The 15,018-nt window shown below is 42.4% G+C and overlaps 1 protein-coding gene across 1 annotated transcript; it reads right to left on the bottom strand.

The window, feature by feature from the left end:
* Nucleotides 1–934: 934 nt before the first annotated feature.
* Nucleotides 935–15,011, bottom strand: cnih1 (cornichon family AMPA receptor auxiliary protein 1). Its single transcript, XM_041847333.1, has 5 exons — nt 14,862–15,011; nt 12,353–12,421; nt 4,349–4,461; nt 3,637–3,780; nt 935–1,425 (listed from the first exon to the last, which is right to left on the bottom strand). Exons 1-5 carry the CDS (start codon nt 14,940–14,942, stop codon nt 1,398–1,400), a joined length of 435 nt encoding a protein of 144 aa, XP_041703267.1. The 5' UTR covers nt 14,943–15,011; the 3' UTR covers nt 935–1,397.
* Between the last annotated feature and the right edge of the window lie 7 nt (nt 15,012–15,018).

The following is a 15,018-nucleotide window of genomic DNA, read 5'->3' as shown; positions in this document are numbered from 1 at the left end:
AACGAGATCAGATTGAATCTTTTCCTTGGTGAAATGAGCTACTCTAGTATGAATGTGGACATTTTAAAAGGCAAGAAAATATTAAATGTATAACATATCATCCTACTTCCTGATGACCTTACAGGTCAACTACAGAAGACCTTGGGATAACAACAATATTGATCTTTTTAGAAAGTCATCCCACGTTCTTGCATTTGGAAATACAAATCTGATTTTTTTTTAAATCCTGAAATCTGCAAGTTTGAGAAAATAAAACATCACTGCTGCAGCAACATCCGTTAGGTCACAATGTAATAGGAGTGAAACACCTTGAACTTTTACAAGACATTCTCAATCTAGAATAAAAAAAATGTGATAATGGTTAATTTTAGTAGCCATAATTTGAAATATACATTTTTAAAGTAAAGCCAAATCTATCAACAGGTACATTATGGAGTTGGTTGTTTTTTCCTTTGAGTTCATAGCCGGTTCAATGGTTACACAGATATTCCTCAGTAGGAACGTTTCATGATCACACACACACACGTTTCGGGGATTTCTGTAGCGTCACATCAAATAGCCTATTAGCATCTGCTGCCAAGGAAAAACACCCCTTAAAGCGAGTATGTATGACAAGGGCTACAAAAGTAGAAAGAGGTGTTCAGAAAGCATGGCAAACCTACAAAACATATAAAATAGTTTAAGATATACCAATACTGATTGTCCCAGTCTGTGCTACACATTTTCCATCAGGTGATCAAGAGAAGACTACTCGTGCATTCAACCCTTTATATACACACACACCTATTTAGGTGAGTTCAAGTTTTCAATGTGTCTGGGCAAGAAAAGTATTTTCAATATTCTACAATTTAATAACCATGTCATTATGACAACCCCCAAATACAAAATAATGTTGACAAGCTTGGCATATAATTCACATCCAAAATACCTTACAGTCATTTCAGTATTTATTTATTTATAACAAGCAGCACACAGCTCTGAATCTAACCGACGATGCAGAATATCTGTTCTACTTTGTAAACAATCAAAAGTAGGGAGGGTCAAAAAATATTATTTAAATTCAATTTTAAAGCATCAAATAATCACATAATGGAAAAGAGTCCAAAGGTCTGTCGTTGTTAGTCTTCCTCTCAGAAAGCATCTAGTTTTGGACTGACTAAAACTATGATAAAGAGAGGAAAGCTGCGACCGAAATTGAAGACAATAATTTAAAAAGGGAGACATGTCTCTGTATGGTAATGGCGCTCCGCGTTGGGGGTTTGTCCATCCTGTTGAAACGGCGGACATCTTGTATCACTCAGTGGTAAATGGTCAGTCTTCCTGCAGGTCCCGTTTCAGCTTCTCCTCCAGCCACTAAAACCAAAGTGATTCATCTTGTACATGCAGATCTGACCGCTCTAAGAGCTCACCAACACGTAGATCATCCTATTAGAAAAAAACATGAAAATAAAAACTTTGTTTAGGGTGAGGATGTTGATCGATTCTCTGGCATATCGCCTGGAGTGAAGACTGGATAAAAATACAAAAATGGCTCTTGGTTAAACTAATGGTGTGATATTCATTAGGATCATTATTTCTAACAGAGGAGATCAGCTCTTGTAAAATGTCCAGTGCATTTACTATAAATGGCAAGTAAACTTGAAAACAAAGGAAAACCAGAGCCTTGAATAGGCAGATTATATTATTACATACCCATAGAGATAGGAGAGATAGTAGAGATAATAACATACCCATAGAGGTAGTAGAGATAATAACATACCCATAGAGGTAGTAGAGATAATAACATACCCATAGAGATAGGAGAGGTAGTAGAGATAATAACATACCCATAGAGGTAGTAGAGATAATAACATACCCATAGAGGTAGGAGAGGTAGTAGAGATAATAACATACCCATAGAGATAGGAGAGGTAGTAGAGATAATAACATACCCATAGAGATAGGAGAGGTAGTAGAGATAATAACATACCCATAGAGATAGGAGAGATAGTAGAGATAATAACATACCCATAGAGGTAGTAGAGATAATAACATACCCATAGAGATAGGAGAGATAGTAGAGATAATAACATACCCATAGAGGTAGTAGAGATAATAACATACCCATAGAGGTAGGAGAGGTAGTAGAGATAATAACATACCCATAGAGATAGGAGAGGTAGTAGAGATAATAACATACCCATAGAGGTAGTAGAGATAATAACATACCCATAGAGGTAGGAGAGGTAGTAGAGATAATAACATACCCATAGAGATAGGAGAGGTAGTAGAGATAATAACATACCCATAGAGATAGGAGAGGTAGTAGAGATAATAACATACCCATAGAGATAGGAGAGATAGTAGAGATAATAACATACCCATAGAGGTAGTAGAGATAATAACATACCCATAGAGATAGGAGAGGTAGTAGAGATAATAACATACCCATAGAGATAGGAGAGATAGTAGAGATAATAACATACCCATAGAGGTAGTAGAGATAATAACATACCCATAGAGGTAGGAGAGGTAGTAGAGATAATAACATACCCATAGAGATAGGAGAGGTAGTAGAGATAATAACATACCCATAGAGATAGGAGAGGTAGTAGAGATAATAACATACCCATAGAGATAGGAGAGGTAGTAGAGATAATAACATACCCATAGAGATAGGAGAGGTAGTAGAGATAATAACATACCCATAGAGGTAGGAGAGGTAGTAGAGATAATAACATACCCATAGAGATAGGAGAGGTAGTAGAGATAATAACATACCCATAGAGATAGGAGAGATAGTAGAGATAATAACATACCCATAGAGGTAGTAGAGATAATAACATACCCATAGAGGTAGGAGAGGTAGTAGAGATAATAACATACCCATAGAGATAGGAGAGGTAGTAGAGATAATAACATACCCATAGAGATAGGAGAGGTAGTAGAGATAATAACATACCCATAGAGATAGGAGAGGTAGTAGAGATAATAACATACCCATAGAGATAGGAGAGGTAGTAGAGATAATAACATACCCATAGAGGTAGGAGAGGTAGTAGAGATAATAACATACCCATAGAGATAGGAGAGGTAGTAGAGATAATAACATACCCATAGAGATAGGAGAGATAGTAGAGATAATAACATACCCATAGAGGTAGTAGAGATAATAACATACCCATAGAGATAGGAGAGGTAGTAGAGATAATAACATACCCATAGAGATAGGAGAGGTAGTAGAGATAATAACATACCCATAGAGATAGGAGAGGTAGTAGAGATAATAACATACCCATAGAGATAGGAGAGGTAGTAGAGATAATAACATACCCATAGAGATAGGAGAGGTAGTAGAGATAATAACATACCCATAGAGATAGGAGAGGTAGTAGAGATAATAACATACCCATAGAGATAGGAGAGGTAGTAGAGATAATAACATACCCATAGAGATAGAGGTAGTAGAGATAATAACATACCCATAGAGATAGAGGTAGTAGAGATAATAACATACCCATAGAGATAGAGGTAGTAGAGATAATAACATACCCATAGAGATAGAGGTAGTAGAGATAATAACATACCCATAGAGATAGAGGTAGTAGAGATAATAACATACCCATAGAGATAGAGGTAGTAGAGATAATAACATACCCATAGAGATAGTAGAAGAAGGAGAGGAGGTAGAAGGCCAGTTTGCACCAGCCCTCCTTTTGACAGTAGGCCAAGACATCAGCGTTCATGATTGTAGTCGGATCATAGAGTCCTGGACCACTCATCACCGGCCTGCTCATATACCTGCAGAGAAACATACGAGACAAATGTATGATATACTTTCAGAAACATATGAAACATTTACTCGTATACCTGCATGAAAACACGAGACATTTACTTATTATAGAAACAAATGAAGTATTTCCGGCATACCAGTAATGAAACAGGACACATTGCTGTGGTCAGCTTGGTTTCTAAGTAAATTACACTGGTTTCTGTAGAAACAATACTAAACACTGAAATGCAGCATTACAAATGGGAGCATAACCAAGCAGAAATCGGCCACCCAGTCCGAGATTAAATCAAGTTGTTTTCAACAAATCATGAAAAATGAAAATTGCAAGAATATCTAAAGGTTGAAAGTCAACAGGGAATGTTGTAATGTAAGGCTTGGACTCAATCTGATCCAGCACAATAGCGTGCTTGACATTTAAAGGTAATTTTCAGATTGAGCCGACATCTGCAGCATTTACCATTAATGTGATCTGTGCTCACGCGGAAACATTGCCTTTTTTAAAAAGCACATTGTCCGACAGCGCTCCAAGGGTTGAATCCCGGGCCAAAGTCAAGATTGTTCTAGACCTGTAAGTACCTCCAGACGTGGTAGGCCAGCAGTGGCATGTTGAGGCCCAGGGTGAGCCACTCCGCAGCACACAGGAACATCACGCAGAAGAACACATGGATGAGATACTCCGGGAGCACCAGCTGGGAGGAGCACGTAAAACAAACACATTATTAGCCTTATACTGAGGGAGTCATATGAACAAGACAAGAGTCAGGGAGGAGTCACTGAAGGATGCCTCAGGACTTGTCTTCAGATTTCAGAAAATAAAAACTGACTCGTACTAAACTGAAATAGACAGTGGAATACACCTATAATCAGAGACAGACATCTCAAAATCTCTCAGAGATGTTAATAATGATATGACCAAAGCAATAAAGTACACAGGACACCATGTACATTAATTAAGTAGACATTGGCACTAACAGAGAAAAATATATAAACAGTCAGATTTCGTAAACATTTTGAAGAGACATAGTTCCCTCCGGAACACACATGGTTAATGATTTTATCACGAGTTTACATGACTATACATCATACAGTAGATGCTCATTGCACAATACCTTGGGGTGGTTAGCAGGGCACCTATGACCCTTCATGCACTGCCAAGAGACATACGATGTGGAACATGCATCATGTCATAGGTTTGACCAGAGAGAGATGACACCAGGCCGGAGGAATCAACTCACGCACACACACACCTAGGCTACGTCCCAAAATGGCACCCTATTCCCTATAAAGCTTCACTACTTATGGGCCCCGGCCTGGTCAAAAGTAGTGCACTACGTAGGGAATAAGGGTGCCATTTGGGATGTAAACTCTGAGTCAGCCTGTCTGTCTGTCTCATAGGGCAGGACAGGGCTATTGTGATGTCATCTGGTGTAGGCTCAGGCTTGTGAAGGTGGGGGGGCAGATGGAATCACTACATGGAAGCCATGCATTCGATCAAGGAGGGGTGGTTGAAGGGGTCATGATGACCCACCACAGCCCACAGATGGAAGGGGGGTGGGGGGGGACGGGACTTAGTGGGTTACATCCCTGCACTGTATTGCTACATTTAAAACATGTGAAAGGAGATGTTTATATTCCACTAGAGCATAACATAGCAGAAGGTTTTATTGCTACGTCCCAAATGGCACCCCCTATTTCCGATGGGGCCCTTGGTCAAAAGTAGTGCACTATATAGGGAATAGGGTGTAATTTGGGACACAGACTATATGACGTTGCCCATAGGAGAAAACTTAACTATTAAAAAAGGGCAAATTCTGGTTACGCAAGATTAAACCGCGAATTCTAAACTGCTGGTCTGTGACGCGGCGCCCATCTTGACAGAAATAGAGTAGGATTAACTCCCACATGGCACTCCTTTCCCTATATAGCGCCCTACTCTAAGGCAGATAAGGCTCTGGTCTAACGTGCCCTGGTCAAAGGTAGTGCACTATATAGGGAACAGGGTGCCATTTGGAACGCACACTATTCCTAGATGAATCAAGGTTTTATGTAAAAGGTAACTCCTCCTGTCTTTACCATCCAATCAGTGATTCCTAAAAATGCTGAGCTTGAGGGGTGTTAAGATTCTACGGCCATCTGTTCCAAAACCCCCAGGTGATCATGTATATCGGCTTGAGCCAAAGTCTAGCAAATCTACTGTCGTTGTGTTTGCAAACAACTCTTTAACTCAAAACGCTAGTCTAGAAAGCATTACGGTCAAACAATTTGGGATAACCTTCTCAGCATCACATTATTTTTGACACCTTAGAATTGATTCTTACGCCGCTACTTTATTTTCTGGCAACCTTGGAATAGTTAAGGCATAGAAAGGCAGTAGGGTTGTGGTACAACAGGTCTGAATGATCCAGGCCAGGGTAATACATCACAGATTAATCAGTCCTGAGATCCAGGGTAATACATCACAGATTAACCAGTCCTGAGATCCAGGGTAATACAGCACAGATTAACCAGTCCTGAGATCCACGGTAATACATCACAGATTAATCAGTCCTGAGATCCAGGGTAATACAGCACAGATTAACCAGTCCTGAGATCCACAGTAATACAGCACAGATTAACCAGTCCTGAGATCCAGGGTAATACAGCACAGATTAACCAGTCCTGAGATCCAGGGTAATACAGCACAGATTAACCAGTCCTGAGATCCACAGTAATACATCACAGATTAACCAGTCCTGAGATCCACGGTAATACAGCACAGATTAACCAGTCCTGAGATCCACAGTAATACAGCACAGATTAACCAGTCCTGAGATCCAGGGTAATACAGCACAGATTAACCAGTCCTGAGATCCACAGTAATACAGCACAGATTAACCAGTCCTGAGATCCACAGTAATGCAGCACAGATTAACCAGTCCTGAGATCCACAGTAATACAGCACAGATTAACTAGTCCTGAGATCCACAGTAATACAGCACAGATTAACCAGTCCTGAGATCCACAGTAATACAGCACAGATTAACCAGTCCTGAGATCCAGGGTAATACATCACAGATTAACCAGTCCTGAGATCCAGGGTAATACAGCACAGATTAACCAGTCCTGAGATCCAGGGTAATACATCACAGATTAACCAGTCCTGAGATCCAGGGTAATACAGCACAGATTAACCAGTCCTGAGATCCAGGGTAATACATCACAGATTAACCAGTCCTGAGATCCAGGGTAATACAGCACAGATTAACCAGTCCTGAGATCCAGGGTAATACATCACAGATTAACCAGTCCTGAGATCCAGGGTAATACATCACAGATTAACCAGTCCTGAGATCCAGGGTAATACATCACAGATTAACCAGTCCTGAGATCCAGGGTAATACAGCACAGATTAACCAGTCCTGAGATCCACAGTAATACAGCATAGATTAACCAGTCCTGAGATCCAGGGTAATACATCACAGATTAACCAGTCCTGAGATCCAGGGTAATACATCACAGATTAACCAGTCCTGAGATCCAGGGTAATACATCACAGATTAACCAGTCCTGAGATCCAGGGTAATACATCACAGATTAACCAGTCCTGAGATCCAGGGTAATACAGCACAGATTAACCAGTCCTGAGATCCACAGTAATACAGCATAGATTAACCAGTCCTGAGATCCAGGGTAATACATCACAGATTAACCAGTCCTGAGATCCAGGGTAATACATCACAGATTAACCAGTCCTGAGATCCACAGTAATACAGCACAGATTAACCAGTCCTGAGGCCCACAGTTCATTTGTCATTTAATCCCATAAAATATCCTTTCTAACTCCTGGTTTAAGAAGCCTCCTGTCCCTGTCCACACAAACTCCATGATCAACTGTCGGAGACCAGTCAGAGCAAATATAATACTCCCTCTTTAAATATTGAATTGTAGTCCAACCTATTAAAATGTAGTCTGGGCCCTACTTTAAATATCTCCTTGGGAAAAGATAGTATTTCCATTAAATCCCGGGCAACTAGTGAATAAATAGGTCTAATCGTTAATTTTATATCAGGGATATTACAAGTGTATTCTTATCACAACACTATATGCAAACAAAAGGGTAGGTTGTATAGAATCATGCATGTCCTGAGAATTTGCAAGTCTTTTCAGTTAACATCTGCACGTAGCGCTATTTCATCAATAACGTTGGTCCCTACATTCACGCGTCTTCTGCACATCCCAATGCTTTTGATGAACCCTCTTTGACTGTAATACAAATAACTACACCTCCTACTGACCAAGACTGCAGCGTCTTACACCCTACTTCCTGGTCAAAAGTAGTGCACTACATAGGGAATAGGGTGCCAGGGCCCTGGTCCAAAGTAGTGCACTACATAGGGAATAGGGCGCCATTTGGGACGTAGCCTTAAATTATTAATGAAACACGGTTTCAACCCAGTTTCACCCCTTTCCTTACGCTTTGATGTATGATATCTGAAGCAATGAAGAGCCAGCCACATACATGGAAACATAACAGTCTGGTAAAACTGGTTGAAACTAGGTCTACCCTTTAAGCTGCTGTCCTCTCCAATCAAGGGGAAATGGGCTGGGCGATACAGAAGTCTATATCTCATGGGGAAATGGGCTGGGCGATACAGAAGTCTATATCTCATGGGGAAATGGGCGGGGCGATACAGAAGTCTATATCTCATGGGGAAATGGGCGGGGCGATACAGAAGTCTATATCTCATGGGGAAATGGGCGGGGCGATACAGAAGTCTATATCTCATGGGGAAATGGGCGATACAGAAGTCTATATCTCATGGGGAAATGGGCGGGGCGATACAGAAGTCTATATCTCATGGGAAAATGGGCGGGGCGATACAGAAGTCTATATCTCATGGGTAAATGGGCTGGGCGATACAGAAGTCTACATCTCATGGGGAAATGGGCTGGGCGATACAGAAGGCTATATCTCATGGGGAAATGGGCGGGGCGATACAGAAGTCTATATCTCACGGGGAAATGGGCTGGGCGATACAGAAGTCTATATCTCACGGGGAAATGGGCTGGGCGATACAGAAGTCTATATCTCACTGGGAAATGGGCTGGGCGATACAGAAGTCTATATCTCATGGGGAAATGGGCGATACAGAAGTCTGTATCTCATGGGGAAATGGGCGATACAGAAGTCTATATCTCACGGGGAAATGGGCGGGGCGATACAGAAGTCTATATCTCATGGGTAAATGGGCTGGGCGATACAGAAGTCTATATCTCACGGGGAAATGGGCGGGGCGATACAGAAGTCTATATCTCATGGGGAAATGGGCGGGGCGATACAGAAGTCTATATCTCATGGGTAAATGGGCTGGGCGATACAGAAGTCTATATCTCATGGGGAAATCGGCTGGGCGATACAGAAGTCTATATCTCATAGGAAAATGGGCTGGGCGATACAGAAGTCTATATCTCATGGGGAAATGGGCTGGGCGATACAGAAGTCTATATCTCATGGGGAAATGGGCGGGGCGATACAGATGTCTATATCTCATGGGAAAATGGGCGATACAGAAGTCTATATCTCACGGGGAAATGGGCGGGGCGATACAGAAGTCTATATCTCACGGGGAAATGGGCTGGGCGATACAGAAGTCTATATCTCATGGGGAAATGGGCTGGGCGATACAGAAGTCTATATCTCACGGGGAAATGGGCTGGGCGATACAGAAGTCTATATCTCATGGGGAAATGGGCGGGGCGATACAGATGTCTATATCTCATGGGAAAATGGGTGATACAGAAGTCTATATCTCACGGGAAATGGGCGGGGCGATACAGAAGTCTATATCTCACGGGAAATGGGCTGGGCGATACAGAAGTCTATATCTCACGGGGAAATGGGCTGGGCGATACAGAAGTCTATATCTCACGGGGAAATGGGCTGGGCGATACAGAAGTCTATATCTCACGGGGAAATGGGCTGGGCGATACAGAAGTCTATATCTCACGGGGAAATGGGCTGGGCGATACAGAAGTCTATATCTCACGGGGAAATGGGCTGGGCGATACAGAAGTCTATATCTCATGGGGAAATGGGCTGGGCGATACAGAAGTCTATATCTCACGGGGAAATGGGCTGGGCGATACAGAAGTCTATATCTCATGGGGAAATGGGCTGGGCGATACAGAAGTCACACACAGGAAGACAATGCAACGTAGTGACATTGACACGCATGACAGCTATGCTACTGGCTCCGGCATGAGAAAGAACTAAAGGAGAAATGGAATCTGACAGTTTAACTTCATCATCGGACTCAACTCTTGAGGATGTTAGACTGAGTCAAGGTCTAACAACATCCTATAAACTGCATTGAGCCTGTTCGGCTATGCTAAGTCATTTTGTGATATCAATGAGCACAGAAAGCCGAGACTTCAATCCATAACTCTGATGTAAATTAGTCCAATGAGGGCACCTCTTCTGAGAATCGTTAACTGAAAAGACGTTTGCAAACACTCCCCCCGTGCAGAATGAAAGACTGGAGACCAAACGTGAACCGAAACGGCCATTTTATATCGAAGATTGGTACAAACCTTCAATGCAATTTTGACTCTTTTAATCTTTTTGACCTTTTCAACTGTCTTTATGCCGATAAAAATTGTAGATTAAAAAAAGCAGATTAGAAAAAACAAAAATGTGTTAGAGTTTGACAGCTGACAAGATCACTGTAGATTAATAACAGTCAGAGATACTCCGGTTGTAATTCAGCATAACAGTGCAGAAGAGAAATCCATCCTTAGTGTGACTACTAGGCCGTAACCTCATCCATCCTGACTACTAGGCCGTAACCTCATCCATCCTTAGTGACTACTAGGCCGTAACCTCATCCATCCTGACTACTAGGCCGTAACCTCATCCATCCTAACTACTAGGCCGAAACCTCATCCATCCTGACTACTAGGCCGTAACCTCATCCATCCTGACTACTAGGCCGTATCCTCATCCATCCTTAGTGTGACTACTAGGCCGTAACCTCATCCATCCTAACTACTAGGCCGTAACCTCATCCATCCTGACTACTAGGCCGTAACCTCATCCATCCTGACTACTAGGCCGTAACCTCATCCATCCTAACTACTAGGCCGAAACCTCATCCATCCTGACTACTAGGCCGTAACCTCATCCATCCTGACTACTAGGCCGTATCCTCATCCATCCTTAGTGTGACTACTAGGCCGTAACCTCATCCATCCTAACTACTAGGCCGTAACCTCATCCATCCTGACTACTAGGCCGTAACCTCATCCATCCTGACTACTAGGCCGTAACCTCATCCATCCTTAGTGACTACTAGGCCGTAACCTCATCCATCCTGACTACTAGGCCGTAACCTCATCCATCCTTAGTGTGACTACTAGGCCGTAACCTCATCCATCCTAACTACTAGGCCGAAACCTCATCCATCCTGACTACTAGGCCGTAACCTCATCCATCCTGACTACTAGGCCGTAACCTCATCCATCCTGACTACTAGGCCGTAACCTCATCCATCCTGACTACTAGGCCGTAACCTCATCCATCCTGACTACTAGGCCGTATCCTCATCCATCCTTAGTGTGACTACTAGGCCGTAATCTCATCCATCCTGACTACTAGGCCGTAACCTCATCCATCCTTAGTGACTACTAGGCCGTAACCTCATCCATCCTTAGTGTGACTACTAGGCCGTAACCTCATCCATCCTGACTACTAGGCCGTAAACTCATCCATCCTGACTACTAGGCCGTATCCTCATCCATCCTGACTACTAGGCCGTAGCCTCATCCATCCTTAATGACTACTAGGCCGTAACCTCATCCATCCTGACTACTAGGCCGTAACCTCATCCATCCTTAGTGTGACTACTAGACCGTAACCTCATCCATCCTGACTACTAGGCCGTAACCTCATCCATCCTGACTACTAGGCCGTAACCTCATCCATCCTTAGTGACTACTAGGCCGTAACCTCATCCATCCTTAATGACTACTAGGCCGTAACCTCATCCATCCTTAGTGACTACTAGGCCGTAACCTCATCCATCCTTAGTGTGACTACTAGGCCGTAAACTCATCCATCCTTAGTGTGACTATTAGGCCGTAAACTCATCCATCCTAACTACTAGGCCGTAACCTCATCCATCCTAACTACTAGGCCGTAACCTCATCTATCCTTAAGAGTGACTACTAGGCCGTAACCTCATCCATCCTAACTACTAGGCCGTAACCTCATCCATCCTGACTACTAGGCCGTAACCTCATCCATCCTTAGTGTGACTACTAGGCCGTAACCTCATCCATCCTGACTACCAGGCCGTAACCTCATCCATCCTGACTACTAAGCCGTAACCTCACCCATCCTGACTACTAGGCCGTAACCTCATCCATCCTGACTACTAGGCCGTAACCTCATCCATCCTGACTACTAGGCCGTAACCTCATCCATCCTGACTACTAGGCCGTAACCTCATCCATCCTACTACACAAATTATAGAACGCAAATCAGCATGCAGTCAAAGAAGCCAGGAGAAAGAAGTCACCTGCAACCATCAATTTTTTACTTACCGGATTCAATGTGTTACATTGATCTATGGGATTCTTGTAATCAGTCTTCAGTTCATCGAATGCAATTATCTGGAGAGAAAGAGAATGCATGTGTAAGTAAATGACTTCATCCCCCATCTTGTATGACAGAGAAAACTGCATAATTGAACAAAAACAAAGATTGCAAATCATTATCAAGATTGCAAATGTCATGGCCTATAGAGTCATAAATACCCATAAAACGGTCAAACAAAGAAATGGTTCCAATCGTTTTTCCACCATTCATTTTTCCCCACAGGGGACTTTAGAAACACTTCAAATAAGGTCTGTGTTTCATGTAGGCTTACCCTGGCATGACGTTTTGATAACTGTGTAAATCTCTAGGACAAGGTGACTTATCAATTTATTTGTCCTTATTTACCCCCCAAAAATGAAACGCTAATTAGCTGCTAATGTGGCTATCATAAAGAACTACAAATGACATGATCTGGACGACACTGTGGAATTCAGGCAAAGGTAAGCTAATCCAGAGATTCTATCTAATGTTAGCTAAATTTAGTAATGAATAAATTGGCAACATTTCTTTAAATTGACAATTCTGTTAACTGTCTTATGCAAGTTTTAAATTGACACCGTTAGAAAAGGTGTCAGAAAAGATTTGGCATGGGTCCTCAGACCCTCAAATTCTACAGCTGCACCATCGAGAGCATCCTGACTGGTTGCATCACCGCCTGGTATGGCAACTGCTCGGCATCCGACCGCAAGGCACTACAGAGGGTAGTGCGTACGGCCCAGTACATCACTGGGGCCAAGCTTCCTGCCATCCAGGACCTCTATACCAGGCGGTGTCAGAGGAAGGCCCTCAAAATTGTCAAAGACTCCAGCCACCCTAGTCATAGACTGTTCTCTCTGCTACCGCACGGCAAGTGGTACCGGAGTGCCAAGTCTAGATCCAAAAGACTTCTCAACAGCTTCTACCCCCAAGCCATAAGACTCTTGAACAGCTAATCATGGCTACCCGGACTATTTGCACTGCCCCCCCACCCCATATTTTTAACGTTGCTGCTACTCTGTTAATTATTTATTAATAGTCCCTTTAACTCTACCCACATGTACATATTACCTCAACTAGCCGGTGCCCCCGCACATTGACTCTGCACCAGTACCCCCCTGTATATATAGCCTCCCTACTGTTATTTTATTTTTGCTTTTTTTCTCCAACACTTTTTTGTTGTCGTTTTATTTTACTTTATTAAAAAATAAATGCATTGTTGGTTAAGGGCTGTAAGTAAGCATTTCACTGTAATGTCTACACCTGTTGTATTCGGCACATGTTCCCCGGGACCACCCATACGTAAAAATGTATGCACACATGACTGTAAGTCGCTTTGGATAAAAGCGTCTGCTAAATGGCATATTATTATTATTATGTGGCCAATTTGATTTGAGCTAGATGATGTGCAGGAGTTTGCAGGGATTTGTAGTCTTGCATGATTTCTACTTCGATACCAATTAGCATTTTCGAATCTGAGTGTAAATAGAGCCTAATATAGTGATAAAAGTCACCTTGTCCGAGAGAGATTTACATGGTTATCAAAACGTCACGCCAGAGTAAACCTACACGAAACACAGCCCTTATTTTAAGTGTTTCTAAAATTCTCTATGGGAAAAATGAATGGTGGAAAAACGATTGGAACCATTTCCCTGTTTGACCGCTAGGTTTTATGGATATTAGGACACTTCCACCGTGGGGCTCTATGGCCATAAGCAGCGAGGGGGAAAAAACAACAACTGTTTTCCTTTGTAAACAAACACTGTAGTACAACAGTATCCTCCTGGGGATATTTGTTCTCTAATTTCTACAATGTCCTCAGGTACTAGCTAGCTACAACAACGGTCTGTACAGCCGCCAGCACAAGGGCTAATACATGCAGGCATGTGGATTAAGAACTGGCATCCCAACAACAGTTTTTAGCTAAGGACACTTCAGAGGGATCAAAGCTTGTTATCAGAGTCGGGATGAAAGTTTAGAATCTGGAAGACTGGGACAAACAGAAAACATGATGGAGAATAACAGAAATCCCCGGTTAATTAGTGTATTAGCTAGCCATCTTATCTTAGTTTGCCAACTACTGTGTTCACCCATTTAGATACCTCCATAGCTAGGAAGCTAACGTTAGCTAGCGAGCATAAGTTGTCGTTACCATATAAAGCTAGCTAACTAAATGCTAACGGATGGCTAGCTACGTATCGTATATTTTAAATTCTGAGTAAAATAAATAGCTAGCTATTTGTCTCTGGATATCTAACTAGGCCATATATTCTGGTCGTGGATAGAAACGAATTACTGAAGTTTTTTCGGTCCAACAACACGAATGGGTGTGTGCCATTCATTCTTGGTTAGCTAAACTAGCTAACGGGTGACAAGCCTGTTTGCCACTGGTTTAGAACATAAACATTGGCTCTCTAGCTATAATACCTACATTATCTTTCAAACCATACTGTTTGATTATGATACCAATATACTTACATGCCAAATGGCGAAGAAAATAAGAGCGGCCGTAAGCAATAACGCAAGCATGTAACAAAAGGCCGCGAATGTGAACGCCATTTTTGTGCAGCTTGCTGGCTGATGTCGCCGGACACAGAGATCTGTTGCCTGCCAGAGGCAAGAAACTACAGGAAGA

This window comes from Coregonus clupeaformis, chromosome 25, assembly GCF_020615455.1.
Source record: "Coregonus clupeaformis isolate EN_2021a chromosome 25, ASM2061545v1, whole genome shotgun sequence".
In the NCBI taxonomy this organism is placed as follows: Eukaryota; Metazoa; Chordata; class Actinopteri; order Salmoniformes; family Salmonidae; genus Coregonus; species Coregonus clupeaformis.
Note: the sequence above shows the minus strand (reverse complement) of the source record. Positions and strands in the feature narration are given on the sequence as shown.

Excerpts from the sequence above, each read along its gene's own strand:
- cnih1 (XM_041847333.1), bottom strand. The coding sequence starts at position 14,942 with ATGGCGTTCACATTCGCGGCCTTTTGTTACATGCTTGCGTTATTGCTT. Across the intron at positions 12,422-14,861 it reads TTTTCTTCGCCATTTGGCAT|ATAATTGCATTCGATGAACT; the intron begins GTAAGTATATTG and ends CTTTCTCTCCAG. Across the intron at positions 4,462-12,352 it reads AATGTAACACATTGAATCCG|CTGGTGCTCCCGGAGTATCT; the intron begins GTAAGTAAAAAA and ends TGCTCCTCCCAG.